This window comes from Solanum lycopersicum, chromosome 3 (genome assembly GCF_036512215.1).
Source record: "Solanum lycopersicum chromosome 3, SLM_r2.1".
Classification (NCBI taxonomy): Eukaryota; Viridiplantae; Streptophyta; class Magnoliopsida; order Solanales; family Solanaceae; genus Solanum; species Solanum lycopersicum.
Genome location: NC_090802.1, coordinates 65,800,656 through 65,819,858, shown reverse-complemented (window position 1 = coordinate 65,819,858; position 19,203 = coordinate 65,800,656). Strand labels below are relative to the sequence as shown.

Sequence of the window (19,203 nt, the reverse complement as noted above, 5' to 3'; positions counted from 1 at the left end):
AAAATTTAAATGTCCTTTCTTCGCTTTAGTATAATTTTTCTTATACGAAAGAAATTCAACAAGTTGGGTAGAGACTACTGGCTGGAGTCTTGTTGAATACTCAGTAAGATCACCTAGAGGATCGACTCACATGCTCTCTACATCAATATGCTTATAAACATCTTAAACCATGAAAATTCAGTAGTTCAAATATAACAAAAAAAAGAAAAGGAAATCTTATACTATGAAAATTCAATAGTTCAAATGTAATAAAATAAAAGAATATCTTATAAGAAGGGAATTCAACTGCATCTCTGGATTGGTCTTTTTAATAATTGTACTCATCATCTCAATTTACGTGATACTATTTAATCAGAAATAAAAATTTAAGAAATTAAATTTTTTTTATTATATTTATTAAATTGTATTCCTTAAAGTTATGTACTAAGTTTCAGTTGACTTTCCTTCAAAATAATATGTTAAGTGAAACCCAACAAAAATAAAATGGAAATGATGTCATTAAATAGTTGTTAAAATAAGAAAAGAAAATATATCTCATAGAGGGGGTAAGCATGAGATATTCATAATATGTGAGGATGCAAGTGTTTGATCTTATAATATAGAGGATGTATTTGAAATTGAATCATACTGTAGGGGTATCAAATGTAATTAACCTAACATTTTAAAGGCAATTAAAAAAAAAAATCAAGAAAAAGGGTATATATCTATATCCTTCCTCTTTCCCTCATCTCTTTTGTGTTATCCTCACACAATGTCTGTAACTTCTCCTCTTCTCTCTCAATTCAAATCCCTCACCATTTCCACCCCTTTTCTCCATGGCTCCTCTTCTCTTTCTCGTCTCTCCACACCCTCATCCTCTATCACTTCCCAAAAACCTTCTCCACCTGCTTTCCTGCCTCCAATTCGAGCCATGAGATCAATGCAAGGCAGAGTCGTCTGCTCCACAAACGACAAAACCGTTTCTGTGGAAGTTACTCGTCTTGCTCCTCACCCAAAGTACAAACGTAGGGTTAGGAAGAAGAAGAAGTACCAAGCTCATGACCCATTGAACCAATTTCAAGTTGGGGATTATGTTCAGCTTGAAAAGAGTAGGCCCATTAGTAAGACCAAGACCTTCGTTGCTATACCTGTACCACCGAGGAACCAGACCAAGGTTAAGGAGGAAGAGAATCAGGAACTTGGGCTTCCGCTTGAATCTCTGCAGACGAGTTAGAGTGAGAGCTTTCTTTTGTACTGTTCAGTTTCTTTTTGTTTGTCTGTTGGTTTCTGTTATGTTTTCATGATAATCATGTATTTTTAATTGACTGATTTTTAGATGATAATGAGTTTATTACTAGATTTCAATGGTGATTGTTGCTTTTGTAGTTGTTGCTAATTTTATCCTCTTTTATCTGTGAACCTCGAATTCTACTTTATTAGACCTGACCCGGAATTAAACTATATTATTTATACATGGTTAAAATAAGTTTATATGTATATATATATATGGTAGATGTCGAACCCCTTCGACTACCTATTTCTACGGATTTTGAACCTCCTCAATGAAATCATGGCTCTGTCTCTGATTATTGAACCATATCGTAGTGAGTTATTAATGTAGCTGAAGTGTTCTTTGTGGATTTCAAATTTCAGAGATTCAAAGACAAAAACTTTGAATTAGCTTCCCTTGGGAAACTTAGAATTTTGCTTCTTCATTTTACAGGCAGTGTATTGGAGTTCTAACTAAATAGTTGAATGTGTGCATAATTCTTGCGATTCATGTGGATTAGTGAACAAGATCAATTGAGGAAATTAGTGACTTTTTGATGGTGCAAGAATATCAGAACTTGATGGTCATGTACTGGTCCAGTTTTAGGTATAACAGAAGTTCAACTTCGATTAGTCAGCTTGCAATGTCATTTTCTGCTTCTGTATTGATTGGGATTTGGGACTATAAAAATGTACAAATGAATTGCTTGACCAACGTTGTTAACACATATCATGCCACTAAGAGATAATATTAGTGATAATTATCTGAAAATGTGTCTTCTGAAGGTTGCTTTGTCCTTTTGATTTTTCCCTGGCTGCAAGAATGAACCATATGAAACCTAAGATGTATAATCCATGATAACATTTTCATATTTTCTTCTTGTAATTGGAAAATATTATTCATAGATTGGGTGGTTGCCTTTATCTTGGCGGAGAGACTGGCATTGAGACAGTGTCTTTGTTTTGCCAAGAAATTTGTATTAATGGTATGCTATGTGTTTTACTTGAGTATAATTATCTTCGGAACATTAATTTTCCAGCTCTTGGATAGAAGGTTAGTCTATGATCATAAGAGACAATATGCTCTAGGCAACAATTTATCATAATGATTGATTTATGTAGATTAGGATATTTTGATCAAGTTTTTGCTCTAGCGCAGTCAAGAAGCTTTGCTACTTTAGCTAGATCTTTTATCAGATTCATATGCGTAAATGCTGTTCATCTTTGCACCCGTGAGAGATAATTTTTTTCCTCTTTTCACCGTCAATGCCTTAGCAACAAGCAAAGAGGAAGCTGCATCAATGGGCATATCATCATTTGACTCTCATATTTTGAACCTGGATAAGGGGATGCATCATACACACTATCTGCATATATCATTTAAGAGGCAACAAACATTCGATGAAGCTTAAGTTACTCCTGTGTACTTAACATCTTTTTTCTAAAAGAACTTGACATGCCTGAGATTTGTTTGAAAGCCCTGAACTCTAGTGATGAAAAAAAAAAACCATTCCTTAAGAATGCACCTCAAAAATCCCCTTTTCGGTCCAGATTTAAAGCGCAAACCTGGTATTCCATATTTTGAATTACAGAAAAATGGGTAAATCTGTCCTTTTTGTCCACCTTGTAGCTTCACTGCCTGATTTAAGCATAAAAGTTGTTTGTTTATAATTTGTTGACGTTTTAGTACTTTCTCGATATGCTTTATTTGGCAAAATGTTGTAGGTGCTCTTCATTTCTTATATCCAGTTTGATATAACTTGGTTGATTCTAAGTGCAGCCTCTCTACCCCAAAAAGGTAGGGGTAAGGTCTGCATATATCCTACCCTTCCTAGACCCGACTAGTGGTATTGCATTGGGTACGTGATTGTTGGTTGATTCTAAGCCATTACGAGAAAAGGAGGGAGTGGGGGATGTGAACACGTTAATCTTTAAATTCACTGCACATAGAACATAAAGCATGAAGAAGAGAAGGAAAGAAAATTAACATGAGAGTAGGAAAATTCTTATAGTATGTAAACTTTTGTGTTTGAACGAGTTTCCTTTACTATCTGGATGGGAGGGGAATTACAATAACGGGGTAAGAACGCGTTGTTCCTGAATCCTTTTCATCAGTCTATTCAGATGAAAAGGATGGAGGAAAACTATATAATCTGTATAATGAAATTAGCATCTCTCTACCTAGAAGAACTAATATCCATTGTCACATTGGAATCTTGTCTTGATTTTGTGCAACGTACACGACAAAAGGTTGTTGATGGATTCTACCGACTCCTTAGAAAGTTTTGCTGTTGTAGAATTGCTAGTTAGAATCTGAAAAGCAACTGTTAGCAAGGATCCTCCTTCTGAACTTCTGTCCTCTGGTCTAGAAGTGATAACAAAAGGCCTCGACTCTAGACCATCAGGGAGGATCGAGAATCCCGAAGGTAACGCAGCAATATTACTAGAGTCACAACCTGTTATAACAGATTGCATGCCTGCAATGTCCACTGGGGCATAAACCACTGCGGATTCATAAGCATTGGTGCTTGTATCTTGAAGGATCCACATGTTGTTTTCTCTTAATTTCACTGCCTGAATAGAATTCACAGTTCCAAACATTCAATCACAAAGAAGGATTGAGAGGTAAACCAAAACGTTTTCTCTGAGAGGTACTTACTTGGATTGAGACTGCATTTCCTTTGTCTTGACCTTTTGCTAAATTTGCAACGGATTGCACTGGACCTCCATTAGACATGACATCCCACTTCGATAAGAAAACATTAAGAATGTCAAAATCTCAAAGGTATCTCAGATGGTAGAAACTACAAATGTAATTGAAGAGCTGATTGAACTTACTAACCTCATGGCGATGGTTTTCATCTTTCAAGAAATCAAAGAGGACGTTGCGAGAGACAGGCAACCAAATGGAAGAAGCAGCACAGAGAATAAGGCCTTGGGGTTCACCAGGATCAGTTAAGTTCCTCCTAGAGATCACCCTAATATCCTCTTGGCCAGTTTTGCTAGGGATCTTGTTCCATGTATTATAACTAGAAGCTCCAAGTACGCGGTAGAAACCCCTAGTCATTCTTTGTGCCAATGTTAGTATACTTTTTCTACCAGCAAGCGTGGCAACACCTGATTCGTTTACACAGTTTCCAAAGTTCGTCATGAAAATCGAGCTAATATTCAACGTGGAAAAGAAGAAGTGTGTTGATAAATTACCAGTAGTGTCCTTGGTAGGAATGTTGGTTGCCATGAAGAAGAGGAGGCGCTCACATTGCTGCTGAAGAGTAGCCATCCAGCGCCTTGCGCCAAAAGCTTGGCCGCTGTTGACAGTTACACGGTACAGAGAGTCCACTATGTTTTTTTGGCACTCCAAGTGTTCCACCCACGTCACCTGAACATGACAACGTTCAACTTCTATGCATGGATAGTGTGAAAAATAATAACTAGAGGTAATATTAGCATCTACATTCTACACTGTCCTTATTTTATATTTATGCATAGCACAACCCAACTATTTTCTCATTTTTTTGGGCTATTTGTTTTATGTTCATCCAATCTGCCAAAATGGTTATATTAAAGTTTCTCACAGTGAGTAACTTTAGAGCATTGTGTATAGAAAATATAGAATATACTGCAACCACCAAGTATAATACATCCGTTATTATAATTTTATGCGTCTTTTTTTCATTTTCACATTTTATATTTAATTTCATTATCTTGGGTGACTTGTTTAAAAATTAAGACTACAAGATTTAAAGATGATATTTTATACTAACATTAAGTTTAGAATTACAAACTCAAAAAGAATTTCTTTATTTTTGTACGCTTCATGCTTAATCAAACTATAAACACAAAAAATAAAACTAAAAAAAAATTCATCTCGGTATAACATGACATATATAAGTTGTAAAAATCACCAACTTAAGATCCAAAGACCATAGAAAAAAAAAGTCTTTTTTAATATAAGAATATAGTCGAAAATAAGTAGAAGTGAATTTCTAAAGTTATACTTATTTCAGGGCAAATATTATTTTTGGACAAAAGGAGAATATAACTAATAATTAGGGTTTAGAAAGAAAGAGACCTTGCAATGTGCATTGGATTGTTCTTGTAGAATGCATCCTGAGGGTAATTTTCTGCATTTAAGGAGAGAAGCGTCAATGCTGGCTTCAACTTTGTCGACAGAAACATCCACAATCCCCCACTGTGCTGCACTCATTTGTTTGCAATATCTCACAAAATACACTTCTCTCGTCCCCACTACTGGCGTTAACATCTGCACCTCTGCAAACATCTTTACCCCAAAAAATATGTCACATTTAAGAACAAACTGACAAAATCATTTATTATCGTCCTTCCACAAAACTCTTTTTTTTTTCTTTAATAGAAGCGGATTCAAAATTTTAAATTTCAATTAAGGTTCTGAGTGATACTTAACCCCAAAATATTTTTAAGAAGATGTTTTTTTATTTGATACATATAGTCATAATTAAAAAAAAACGAAATAATATAAGGTAACTTACTAGCTGAATTGCGCCATCCCAGCTGTTAGCACCTTCAGTACCATTGCAGATCACGTCTACTGTTGCTGCCTTTGAAATCATCGATGGGAACATTTCTCTCCATTGATTCTGAAGCAATTACAAAATAAATTTAACGTTTACCCAATTTAATACCTTTTTATTAATCTATATTTTCTATGTAAGTGCTAACCCTAGAATTAGAAAAAGATAATATTAATGATCACAATTTAAAAAATATATTGTTCATACATAATTTTTAATTGGGGGTGGATGTGCAGGTTTGTTTAAATTTATAACTCTCAATTCAATAAAAATATATATGTGTATATATATGTAGAAACTTACTATTACAAATTTAACAAATATTAAAATTAAATCAATAATTTTAATGTTATAGTGACTCAATCCTAAATATCTTAAAAATTGAACCCTGTAAATCCATCTTTGTTGATAATATGTATTATTGTGAACATTACATATAATGCTTTTTTTTTTATGGGGAGTTACTCGTAGACATTTTTCAGGTGACTTGGATAGTTTAAATTTTATTTACATTGTTGGTTTCTATATTTACAAAAAAAAAAAAAAGAATTGTTTCGGTCAGAATGATCAAATTATATTTAATCTTGTTAATTTCCACTTTTATGAGTCTTTTACTTTTGTTCCGATGTAAGCCCTCAACCCTAAAATTATGTCGATACACGATGAGTATATAAAAATTAAATTCACGATCATTCAATAAGGATAATTGGATAACTTACTACGTCCATGAAAGTCTGAACAAGTCGAGGGAGCTCCATGAATACAATTCCTGTGTCTCTGGAAGCTTCAATACCCATTATTTTAGATTTTACGTCCCCAGATTTGTCTATAGGAGGAAACTCCTTGGTGTATTCGTCATAATTAAGTATTTCTCTTCCAGTTTCAAAGCTTTTAATCCACAGTGGTTCACCACTAGTAGCCATCTTTTGAAGTTGTTCCATTGCTTGATTAACGATGTGCATAATTCTTGGTTTTTCAAGCCCAAAAATGCCTGTGTAAAAATCTAAAGCGCTTTTATTTTCTTCATCATTTCCTCCTGAACATGAAGATGAACTATTTGGTGATGTCCCTATTTGGTATTTTCCCAATGCTGCCCTAAGCTTTTCAACCTGCATTGATAAAATTAGAACCATCATGTTTAATCGGTTCAATTTGTTTGTTTAGATATTGACTTTAAGCAAAGCATAAGAAAATAATTAAAACTTTTAATTTAAAGAGTTGTAATTTGCCTTGTATTTGCTTAATCAGAAAATTAACCTTGAATTTTATGATTTTAAACATATGTCACGTAAAAATTCAAAATTAAAGAATTTTCAAATAATAAAATAAACATTCTCGTTGAAACGAATTAGAAAGAATAGCAACTCAAAGAAAATTAAAAGGATGGAAATACATATTGAAAAGTGTAACTAGCTCATGCAAGTTGTTATGATATCAAAAAAATATTTAAATTCAAATCTTATTGTCACTTAAAAAGTTAAAAAGATTTTTTTTTTAAAAAAAATTGTTTGTGTTTAGCATTCAAATAAAAACTTGGCCCAATGCCATGTACCTCGAAGTTACTTTTTTTGAAATATATATAGGTTTGTTAATAATTTTTAGCACACACTTTTTAAATAAATAAATAATAGATTTAACCCTTTTTATAGTTAAAAAAAATAAGCTAGATGTCTTGAAACGCGTTAAACTTGTTGATGAAATGGAAATTGATTGACACAATTTGACATAAACATCAATTTTGTATATATATAATGTGATATAATTAAAATTTTAAAAATTAAATAATTTAATTATGATCGTAAATTCTGAATGTTAAAATTACCTCAGCCCTAAGTCTGGCGTTTTCGATTCGCAATTGTTGTTCTTCAGCAGGAAGAGTAGGAGCATTATTGGTAGAGCTAGCAAATCCACAATTAGGACAAGAAGGATTCTTTGAATTTCCCCTTAATCCCTTATTTTCTTCACGAAGCTTTTCAATTTCAGCTTTTAATAATGAATTTTCATGGCGTTCCTGTATTGCCTGCAAAAATTAATTTAATATTTTGAATAATTAAAATAACAAAACCTGACAAGACTTGACTCAGGACAAAAATTACATTGTCCCTGGGGTGTACGTACGGTCTGTGAGCATTTATAATCATATCCTATAAAGATTCACTACTTCGATCCTCACTATTTCACTATTTATTTTTATAAAGTTGTATTATGCACTCTCTCGTTACACATTATTTGACATGTGTTAATCTAGCACACCCTAAAAAAGTTCAAATAGAATGATTGTAGATTTTATTGTATTTTTAATAAAATAATTTTTCATGATTAATAAATCAAAATAAATTTAAAAAATTCCTATCAAAGTCAAAAACTATTAACTAAATCAAAATAAAAATGACTGCGGTACCTTTATTTGGGTTCGCCGATTTTGAAACCAGAATTTGACTTGCCTTGGATGAAGACCTAATTGCTTGCTGAGCTGCTGCCTTTGCTTCTCATCTGGATGTGGTGACTCTTTGAATAAACTGTCAAATAAAATATTTTAAATTATCTCATAATTGTTCTCCTATGAAAATAAATTCAGAACTCAATCATTAATTTATACCATGCATGTTTTAATTCATTAATTCATCGCATAATCCTCTATGCATGCATCTATTTTGATCTGATAACTTATTCCTCATAAAAGATATCATTTTCTTGTGTTTTATTCTACTTTCATATATTCAGACATAACTTCTCAAAAAATAATTAAAAAAACACAACTGATTCCAGCTAACAGCTCATTATTCATTTGTATATGAATGTTAATCTAATTATTTTGAGTAAATTAATATGATAGAAGAATTGTAATGAAGCGTTTAATTTCTAGCGGTGAATTAAGACAAAAAAAATAGTTAGAGGAGTTGTATGGAAATTTACGCTTCCATTTCTCTGATTTGTTGAACAGTGTGTCTGTGATATTTCTTCTGTTTCTTCTTCTTACTGTTGTTGTTTGGATCTTCTTCGTCTTCGTTGCAAGTATCATCATGCTCCAAATCATCATCTGAACCACGTGATCTCATTGGTTCTGAATTCTCACTACTAATCTCAACCGTCGACGTTTCTTCTCTCGGCCGAACTCCTCTGCTCCCCGCCGCACTTCCTTCCTCAACTTCCTCCGTCGTTTCCATATTTCCGGCACTACTCCCTGCTCCGACGCCATCTCGGAAAATTCCGGCCTTCAAAAATTCAAATCAATCGAAAACACATGTTCTCAGAACCGAAAATTGAAATCGATCAATTTTTCTTTTGCATATATAACAAATGATGAATCTCTTCGTATAAAATTCTAGTCTACTGCAACACATATTATTTTGATTAAAACTTTGAAGAGCGATTTCATGAACAAAACGGAAATTAAAACTTACGAGACTCAAAGAGAGTGCTGGAGAGGGGAAAAAATCCTTGGTCTCATGAGGAGGAGGATTATTTGACATGTCAACAACGCCCATGACAGTAGTGATTATCCTGTTAAAGGAATTTGGATTATGGTTAAAAGAGATTCATCAGAGACATAAATATAAGATGAATGTTGATTTTTAATTTTTTTTCTCTGAGTTTATTGAGTGTAGGACTGTGTGTATTGGAGAAGAAAGAGAGATAAAGTGTGGGGTGTAGATGAATTAAAGGATATAAAACAAACTAAGAGGGGAGGGGGAGGGGGGAGAGCTGGTAGGAGTTGACTGTTAGATACGTGATTTTGCTCTTCAACTACTAGTAACTTTTTATTATTAGACTACATTTAAATTTTATTAATTTAAATTCATATTTAAGAAGAAAAAAAATTCATATACTTAGCTTGATTAAGAATAAAATATTATTTATTTGTCACGAATTAAAATTGGTTATTGGTTTAAGCATAATTAATGTTTCCCCAACAATTAGTGTGAACTGCTACACAAAAATTCAACAGTAATATCTGCTAGTTTAATTGAATTGTCTTTACGCAGAAAATGGGTAACTTAACATCAATGAACAAGATTGTTGGGTAACATAAATTATAATGAGGGAAATGAACGGTTACTTAAATATTTTCTAATTTAATTTTCTTTTTCTTTATCATTTTTAACAAATTTAGGAATTTTTTTAATTATATTCCTAATTTATTAATATTGAATTAATTATAAAAATATATAATGAATAAATATGTTTAAGACTCAATTAATCAATACGATGAAATATAAAAATTTATTATATTAATTATTATTTCTTTAAGATAAAATTTGACAAATAAAAAAAAACTATTTACTACAAAGTTTGTTTTCATGTGCACTAAAACCATAATCTTGTTCATGATTGTCCACTTGTAATTAATTCAAATGTAAATGCGGTGCTAGCTAGGTGGGAGTAGGGGTGTTCAGAAAATGTAATTAATTGTGATTTGTGAATCTCCCATTAATTTAACATTAACGCCAAGTTGGAGACCATTAATTTTTTTAATTGTTTTGGTTCCAAAATTATGTGTTCAAATAATTTATTGCAATTCTTTTTTAAATGTCTTTTTAAAAAAAAATATTCATTTTTTGATAATTTAAATTATCATAAATAGCATTACTCTATAAATTGACCAAACGTCACATACCGAGTATATAACTAATTTCTAAAATAATTTTGCAAGTCATACAAGGGGAGTGGGGGTGGGGTTGAAATTACTTATTTATAAGAATAATTACTCCAATGAAGGCAATTTTTATTAATTAAGTTATAATTTATATGTAGCCTCATAAGGCAGAAGAAAACCATAGTCATTAGGAGTTGCTTGGGATGAGTTAATTGAACTCATAATATTTAGGTGAATATACAGGGTTTTAAAAAGGGGGTTTATTAATATAGGGTGTTAAAACGGGGGTTAAAAATCAAACTAAAAATTGTCGAATTATAAATCGGGTCAAATTAGGAAAAAGAAATCAACTAATGGTTCTATTAGAGAGAAAAATTAATTATACTTTGCTTGGTTTGATTTTAATTAAAAAAGGTTAATATTTAATTTTTAAATATTTCTTATATTTTTTTTATAACTTTCAGTATCTTTTAACATACCATTTTAAGTTTTTGGAACTTAGAATATTTCATAGTCCAATTAAATTTATTGTCCATAGACATTAGTAACTTTCATAAGGCTCAAATCAAAATCAAATCAATACCGATACTAACAAAGAAAGAGATTTTCATTGTCAGTCTCCTATTCATTTATTTATTGAATTTTAGATTTTCTAAAAGGAAAAATTCAAATACCAATCTAATCGATTCTATAGATATTTGGGCTAGAGTTGACAAATAAACAAAACCAACAATATACTTTATTAGTACTTAGATGGAGAAATAAGTAAGCAAGACTTTCTAAAAATTAATGCAACACTAAGAAATGACAATAACATTGAATATTTATTCTTTATTTTACATTGTTTTAGACATTTAAAATTCATGACCTAATTTAATTTTTCTACAATGTTTAATCATGTAAAAAATACACCATAGACTTATATAAAAATGATTTAGTACTCTTAAATTATGATCATTTTCATTATGACTAATTAATTGCAATATTTATGTAATGTGATTTTATTATTATTATTTGTTGAATATTTATTTTACACCCATGAATTTTCATATGCATATCTTTTTGAACCTATGAAGAGTTATTGAGTTGGTGGCTACGCAAATTTTAACCTGAAAATATGAACAAGAAGTGGCTAATAGCTCAAGAAGTAAAGTATGTACGTATGAAAGTTCCAATCAATGGGTCCTCACTCATAAATCACATTAATGGACACGTGACCTAGCTAGGAGATCACTTGTTTGTTGTCTTTCATAATTTCTCACCAAAAGTCATATCAATATATATTATTACTAAGTTTTACTGTTCTAAGTCGTGATAAGATAAATAAATTTTTTTAATTTTTAACTTAAAAATTTAAGTTCGTATCTTAAAATAGAGAAGTCTTAATAGTGGATCCTTCTCTCATTGTATTTTGCAAATTTAAATCAATTAGGACTTCATCACAATATCAAACATGATATAAGACATTTAAAAAGTAGGTTAATGATTTATTTTTTTATTGTCATTGCTATTTGGAATTTATTTACACAATAATATAGATTTGAATCTGAATGTATTCAACGTATATAAAAGAGGAATTGTATTCATATCACTATCGAACGATGGATATTTATATGGTTGATAAATTATTATCTGTATCCTAATTATTTGTACAATCAAACCGACATTAGTATTTAGTGGTACTCTTTTGTCACCTTTTAATAACCTATATAAATACTAGGGTACAAAATCAATTTTTTAAATTTCTAAGTCAATAGCTAAAATTATTGTAGTACAGTTTCTAAAATTCGTTTCAACTTGCTTTGATTAATTAGTCCTATTTGTACTGTACGAAATGTATTTAAATCCCAAATCATTTGAATGTACATCTTAAGTTTATTTGATTGAAATAGTGGACACTTAAATTCTTAAAGCAAAAAAGCCTATTATTTAAACTTAGAATATGAAAAATAACAATATATTCAAGAGTCCGGAGCCTAAAGGGTACAAAATATTAAAAAAAAAATTAAAACGGTATAAAAAATTTTATATTAACCAAAATGGTAAAATCGCTGCAGAGGCAGCGATTTTGCTTTTTCCGGTGGGGTAAGTCGCTGTTGGTGCAACGATTTTACCGTTTTGGTTGATATAAAATTTTATATACCGTTTTATAATTTTTGTTAATATTTTGTACCCTTTAGGTTCCGAACTCATATATTCAAAGTAATATTATAAATGAGTCAGGAAAGGGTGTAAGATATTCCAACCTTATGTAAAAGTTTGTGGTTCAACGAGGGGTAGAGCTCGCTCTAGCAACGTTTTTTCAGCAGCAAGCTACGATCTAACAATTTTCTTACCTAGGTTAGGGCGAAAACTTTAAAATCCAAATGTTTGCTAGGGTTCCTTTCCTTTTAGACGGGTTGTTTCATTGTAAACATTTCTCTAATAATAAAATAAACTCAATAAGAATAATATATTCAAAGTAAATTCATAAGCAGGATCCAAACATAGACGGAGTCAGAATTTTCGACAAGAGGTTCAAAATAAGAAGAAATAGACTTACGAAATAACTGAAGGGGGTTCGACATCTACTATATATACCTAAAAAAGTTATTTAAACCATATAAAAATAATATAATTTTTCGCCAAAGGAGGTTCGGATGAACCCCCTAAACATAGTGTGGCTCCGCCACTGGATCCAAACCTTATGTTTACCTTTGTGGTATAAAGAGACTTACGATAGGGCTCGTGTCCAAAGTGTAGTCAGAACAACATTAAAAATAAAAATAACGACAACAAAATAATAAAATAAACAAAATAAATAAACCAATATATATAATAGTAAAACTTAAAAAGAATAATATCAAGTCAAATTGACATCGAAAAAACACACTCAAGATTCTCTTTGATATGTCGGCACAACCACCTTTGCATGTTAGTAACCGATTAATGTGCATGATTTTATTTTAACTCATGACGTTGCTGGTGGTACGTTATTGCCAAATTTGTCATTGTCCAAAGGTTCAATTCAATGTCGTATCCAAAAAATTTCTAATAATCTTTCAAGATTCCTTAATTTTTCAAGATTTTCTTAAAACTTTATTCCAATTTTGACCGTGTGATATATGAAAGTAATAAATAATTGTATTTAGGGGTCGGAGCGAAAATGTTGTATTGAATTCAACTAGAATTGATTATATGATTTTTTAAATTCATAAATTCATAATTACAATTTCACATTTAGTAATGATTTTCAGGCTAGCTATAATATAACTTAATTAATTTTACGAAATATTTATTACCTCTAATTTATGACCCACGGTATTTAAAGAGTTAGGTAAAAAAATTTCCTATGTATAAAGTTGATTTTTCACCGACATGAAAATGATTGCAATGAAGAATGAAAATAAAAATTATTAAACCTTGTAATTAGGTGCTTAAATTAACTTTATGTTTTTGTTCCTTTGTGTTTTATGGGACTAGGTCGGTTTATGTACATTTGATTGTTGGTTTGCTTTAGTTTCAAGTGTCAATCCAAGTATCATGGTTTTTTACTTTCTTGTGAATCAAGGTTTTGGAGTCTTTTGGAGCCTTTTCTAAGAATAAATGATCAATAAAGGGTATTCTTTTTTGTCTTTTCATATTGAAGTCTGACTAAAAATTTGAATTTATATTGAAAAATTTTATATTGAGAATAAAACATTTCCTAACAAAGGCACTCCAGACTAAAGAGACTCGAGCCTGAAATTTTTAATTAAAGATAAAATAGTACTTACCACTTAACCACAATAATAGTTAGTAGCGTTATTATTATTTTTCGGTTAATGCAAGAAACATCATAAAGTTGTAAATTAATGATGATACTAAGAAATTGGAATGGAAAATCTTTCTACATACCTTATCATGGATTGCAAATCATTATTCTCTTTGCTTTGAGTAAGGATTAAATGCTACCAATTTGCATCAAACTAACATCTCCTGTCCCAGACACATAAGATATATACATTTCTTTTCATAATGATAAATGGAATACAAATATTAATTATTATCTTTTTACAAAAAAGTACTTTAATGAAAATGTCCATTTAATTTGGTAATACCTAAAGGATTATTAGAAGCGTTGCTCTTTTTAATTTGCGAATGCAAATTACTTAGGATCTCAAGATGTATATTATGCATCACACAGTCTTTAACCTACGTCATGTGAGCCTGTTAGGAGAATTATTCTTTTAACTACGAGCCTTTTTGTATTTTATGCAATGCAATTATTATTTATCGAATTATTCATTTCAAAAACATAAATTCAAAGATTTAATTGAGAATAGAGAAATTTCAATTATCATATCGCACATTTAAGTGGTATGTATGACTCATTCATACAATATATATGGTACTTTCTTTGGAGGATGGAGATCTAATATTTATCATCCATTTGTGTTCTATAGATTTTTAACCTATGAGTTCTAAATCATAATTCTATTGGTTTTTAAATAAATTATGTGCATATGTTAAATGAAATGAATATAAAATTTAAGTTAAAATTACTGAAAACTCGTAGCTACTGCACTATAACTCCACATGTTTGTTTACCACACACAGGTGGAAAGTATAAGTAAAGAGAAAAGAGGTGCATTTATGAAGAATATATATATATATACATGCAATATATATTGATTATTGACTTAGGGAGGAAGGTTGGTTGAGGAAAAAAAGTAGATGGGGGAAAAAGAGTGGGGAATGTTAGTTTTGGAAGACAGGTGAAAAGTAACTATCAAAAAATAATAATGTTGAAGAGAAATAAAGGCACTAAAGCTGATAATAATGAAACAAAAATAAAGTGTAAGAAAACAAAAGGTCTCATGATATTGTTGGTTTGTGGAGTCTAAGACAAGAGAGATATTAAAGATAATAGCTAGGGCCCCAAAGGGCAAAACACACACACACACTATATATATATATATAAAGAGACTTTATTTTAATGTGGCCATTGCTTGTAAAATCACCTTATTGTGTTTTGACAAATTCAATGCCTATTTTAATTTTTAGATTTTCCCACCTCTATTTGTCTCTTCTCCCTTATTGAACTGTCCCCGATTATTATTATTATTATTTTTTTACGTATATTTCATGTTTGGTATTTATACCATAAAATTTAATTAAATTTGATTCACATAAAAAGTAATACACTTTATTTTATACTTTAAAGCTTGAACACAAAGCTTTAATGAAAAATGTAAAAATACTTATAATTTTAGTACGACTTTTATCGCTTACTTGTACACATATAGAATATTTTCTTTCTCTTCTTGATACATAGGACTAGTTTATTTCAGGATGAAAACATGTCTCGAAATCTTGACTTGAATTATTGAATTTATTATGAATGGTCATATTCCACGCACCAAAATTGGATAAGCTATTGAAAAAGGAATTAAGAAGAGAAGGATAACTTTCATTTGTATAAATACTAGTTTTGTTACATGGAATAAATCTAGCTATTGATATTTGGCCTAGTCTATATAAGCTTTGAAATTGACGAATCAGTCTAGATTGATTCAATTTTTGTGGGTTAGTAAACATATCTCGCTTAACTAATCAATACGTGGGCTTCAAACTGTATCGGGTTATGTCACTTTTAGAAAGAATAGTGTTACTTTACAAAATTAAATTACAATTTAAAAATATTAACATAAACATCAACATGATATCTTCATTTTCATCTACATTTTATATGCAATATCAATTAGCTGAATATTAAAAAACAACATCTAAGAACTACATGTAGTATTTAAATGTCCACAGAAAAATGTTATCAATGTGAGAAAAATCATGCAACTGATTCCAAGTAGCTACAAGTATTTGAATATTTTCATGATGGATGCAACTTCAATACTTGATGAGAACATGTCCATCAATATAGAATGAGGATTTGTAGTAATAGAAATATTGATTACATCACGTTAGGCCCATATACTATCATTATAGGCCCATATACTACCATTATAGGCCCATATACTACCATTATAGGCCCATAATCACAACACATATTTGGCCCAACTATTAATGGCCCGTCCAACCCGCCCCGTTATTTCCAGTTTCGCCATTGCTCCTCCCATCACAGGTATCTACTGTTTTTTTTCTTGAAGAAAAGCTTCAAACTTGGTGTGTTTTTCGATTTATTTCTATAATTGTTGTGAAGTTTATGTTGCTGTTTTGCTTAATATATATATTTTTTGCTATGCTAAGTTACATAATCCATATATAGAGGTCAGAAAATGGTCTTGACTGGAATATAGTGAAATCCGATGGTAGTTAAAGTCCGATCGCTACTTTTTCTATTGCATATGCTTTCTTGCTACGCTAGAAATACCATTTGTGAATGATTGTGTTGTTTTGGTATAGTTGGGTACTGTGCATGCGAGGTGTTTGATAAAATGCGTAGCTGAAAATTTGGATTTTCTTGATTAAGTTCTTTTTTGGTTATTCTTATAACTTTTTTACAGATTTTTTGGGAACTTTGTTATTGAGTAGAAAGCTTGATTATATATTTCTATGGAGGGGGAAGAGGATCAGGTGACGAAACAGAGGTTAGTAGAGGCGAGAGCAAGAAATATCAGCCACAATGTTAGGTGTACAGAATGTGGCAGTCAGTCCATTGAAGATTCTCAAGCTGACATTGCCATTCTCCTCAGGAAGGTATGTCTTATTATTACATTTCTCGCATTTGCATCCCTAGTTTCTCTTGATGGAGAGGACATTTGATGCAAAGAGAACGAAAGCATATGCAAGCTGGTAATGTTGTGTTTTGACCATTGATACGCCATGTCATCCTTTTATGGTAATATGAGACCCATAAAATAAAGAGTTATGGGAGAAGAACTTTTGGCAGATTTCCATGTAAAGCCTAGGATGTGTCTCTAAGCATAGTTTGGGCTCATTGAAATTAATGGAGTTTGGAAGAGGGATAAGGTCAGTACATGGACGAGGCCTTCCAGGCTCTTCGTCCCACGAAATTGGAATTGAAGCTGAAGTGTGAAGAGGGGTTAAAATCCCTAAATCCTCAGCTGAATTTACTGAAGACTGAGGAAGTTTTAATGTTGAACTTGTTTCTGTCTCCATGGCTCTTTTGTTTTTTTCCTTTTGTTGCTTTGGTGGTTTGGTTTGTAGGTAAAGAGGAGAGTAACATCAGTTATGGCCAATATTTTTGTACAAAGGAGAAGGCCAATGGCTATAAAGTATTCATTTTCCCCGCGTAGCATTCAAACTTTTCAACATGTGTTTTATAAATTGCTTTGGCACAATATAAGAATCGATCTCACGACCACATAAATGGTTGTGAGTTTACATTGTTATGCAAGCTTAAATAGGCTGAGGTAAAGTGAGTAAACAAACAAGTTGCCCATGAAATTACCTTTTTGAAGGTATCGATTTTACATTTAAGACAATAATCATCGTCCCCATATCGCTGACATTTATTTTCCCCGCTTCAACTAGTTCTTTCCGCTGTGTTCTTAAAATGAGTAAACTGAACTCTTTCAGTCGGTTCTTTCCTGTTCTATGTCTGGTTTTTCTTGAACTGATTGAATATGCTATTTCTGGATTGTCCATTATTTTGAATAAAAACTACTAAGGAACTATTTTTTGTGTGTGCTCAGGAAAAGGCTTAATCTTCTTTGTTTGTGTGACTTGCTTTTGATTGATGAAGAGTTAATCCCAGCTCAAAAACCAAGACTTCCTGAATTGGTGGTTGATATTTCGTTTTTTATTAGGTTTGCTCCTATGAGAGTGTAATGTCATAATTCTACGTTTTTTGGACCAACTTACTGATTAAATCATCATACTTGAGTGGAATGGTTACACACAGAAGTGTATTTTTCATTTAGGACAAGTGTTCTTTGCTTTGCATCATTTGGCTTTAGCATATAAGTCCTTGTATCCCATGCCTAAGTTATTCCTACTCTTGGGAGTTCTTTTTTTGACTTGGGTAATCTTATTAGCTAATTCGAGATGAAATTAAAGCTGGGAAGTCTGACAAGGAGATCTATACAAAGCTTGAAGATGATTTTGGTGAAACTGTACTTTATGCCCCAAAATTTGATATGCAGACGGCTGCTATATGGCTCTCTCCGGTCAGTTGAAGATTTTATCCACCTCTGCCTTGATATTTCATTAATAGACAGAAACACTGAAGTTGTTTGAAATTTTCTTGATGCAGCTACTAGTTGCTGGTGCTGCTGGAGGTTTGTGGGCTTACAAGAAGCACAGACAGAAGACCAATGTGCACATTATGGCTTTGAATCTCGTTCGAGGAATTCCCTTAACCCCAAAGGAGAAAGAAACCATGCTCGATGTCCTCACGCCACCTCCTGGAGGAACGTCTTCCTTGAGTTGGTGGAAAAGATTGCTTCAGCAATGAAAACTCTTTAACCTGTTAATTGTCATCACTTCCCTTGTATTCTATATATATATATTTTTTTGGCTGGAATATCTCAAATTGCCAGCTAGTCAAGAAACCACCCTATCCATGTCATTTTGCATTGGCGTTTTTGAATTGGTCATCCATCATCCTGATTATACATTTTTCTAAGGGTATTCCCTGATATAAGTTGTATTGTACAAAAGGGTACAATTTGGTTATGAGTTGACTTCAATGTAATAATAATGCTTACATAGTTTTCTGATAGAGCATCTTAGTATATATTATACAGTTAATTTTTCATTCCTCTACTCTATGAAGAGTTGACTTTTGCATAACTAGCTTTTAGTCAATCTCTTTTATAGAGGTGAGACTTTCAACTATCACATTCACACTACAGAGTGTTACAA

The 19,203-nt window shown here is 31.5% G+C and overlaps 3 protein-coding genes across 4 annotated transcripts; 2 read left to right on the top strand and 1 right to left on the bottom strand.

Moving 5' to 3' along the window:
• Positions 1–699: 699 nt before the first annotated feature.
• Positions 700–2,153, top strand: LOC101264910 (small ribosomal subunit protein uS17c). Its single transcript, XM_004235627.5, has 2 exons — positions 700–1,214; positions 1,703–2,153. Exon 1 carries the CDS (start codon positions 752–754, stop codon positions 1,211–1,213), a length of 462 nt encoding a protein of 153 aa, XP_004235675.1. The 5' UTR covers positions 700–751; the 3' UTR covers position 1,214; positions 1,703–2,153.
• A 1,078-nt stretch (positions 2,154–3,231) lies between these two features.
• On the bottom strand, positions 3,232–9,660 carry LOC101265216 (homeobox-leucine zipper protein GLABRA 2). The gene is made up of 11 exons (XM_004235628.5): positions 9,206–9,660; positions 8,718–9,016; positions 8,203–8,320; positions 7,624–7,821; positions 6,521–6,910; positions 5,760–5,867; positions 5,321–5,530; positions 4,453–4,627; positions 4,091–4,365; positions 3,908–3,994; positions 3,232–3,822 (listed from the first exon to the last, which is right to left on the bottom strand). The coding sequence occupies exons 1-11, from the start codon at positions 9,287–9,289 to the stop codon at positions 3,439–3,441; spliced, it is 2,328 nt and encodes a 775-aa protein (XP_004235676.1). The 5' UTR covers positions 9,290–9,660; the 3' UTR covers positions 3,232–3,438.
• Positions 9,661–16,429: 6,769 nt separating this feature from the next.
• On the top strand, positions 16,430–19,064 carry LOC101265523 (cytochrome c-type biogenesis CcmH-like mitochondrial protein). 2 transcript variants are annotated; one of them, XM_004235629.5, is made up of 4 exons: positions 16,430–16,498; positions 16,881–17,073; positions 18,375–18,506; positions 18,593–19,064. In XM_004235629.5, the coding sequence occupies exons 2-4, from the start codon at positions 16,930–16,932 to the stop codon at positions 18,791–18,793; spliced, it is 477 nt and encodes a 158-aa protein (XP_004235677.1). In that variant the 5' UTR covers positions 16,430–16,498; positions 16,881–16,929; the 3' UTR covers positions 18,794–19,064. The 2 variants fall into 2 exon arrangements, with proteins under 2 accessions (XP_004235677.1, XP_004235678.1); XM_004235630.5 differs by having other exon boundaries at positions 16,492–16,539.
• Positions 19,065–19,203: the final 139 nt, after the last annotated feature.

What these genes read in the sequence shown, in the direction of transcription:
- LOC101264910 (XM_004235627.5), top strand. Translation starts at nt 752, where the DNA reads ATGTCTGTAACTTCTCCTCTTCTCTCTCAATTCAAATCCCTCACCATT.
- LOC101265216 (XM_004235628.5), bottom strand. Translation starts at nt 9,289, where the DNA reads ATGGGCGTTGTTGACATGTCAAATAATCCTCCTCCTCATGAGACCAAG. An exon ending in GGGATGGCGCAATTCAGCTA is followed by an intron (nt 5,531 to 5,759) that starts GTAAGTTACCTT and finishes TTTGGGGTAAAG; the next exon opens with ATGTTTGCAGAGGTGCAGAT. An exon ending in AATCCAATGCACATTGCAAG is followed by an intron (nt 4,628 to 5,320) that starts GTCTCTTTCTTT and finishes TGTCATGTTCAG; the next exon opens with GTGACGTGGGTGGAACACTT.
- LOC101265523 (XM_004235629.5), top strand. Translation starts at nt 16,930, where the DNA reads ATGGAGGGGGAAGAGGATCAGGTGACGAAACAGAGGTTAGTAGAGGCG. An exon ending in TTGCCATTCTCCTCAGGAAG is followed by an intron (nt 17,074 to 18,374) that starts GTATGTCTTATT and finishes TAATCTTATTAG; the next exon opens with CTAATTCGAGATGAAATTAA. An exon ending in CTGCTATATGGCTCTCTCCG is followed by an intron (nt 18,507 to 18,592) that starts GTCAGTTGAAGA and finishes TTCTTGATGCAG; the next exon opens with CTACTAGTTGCTGGTGCTGC.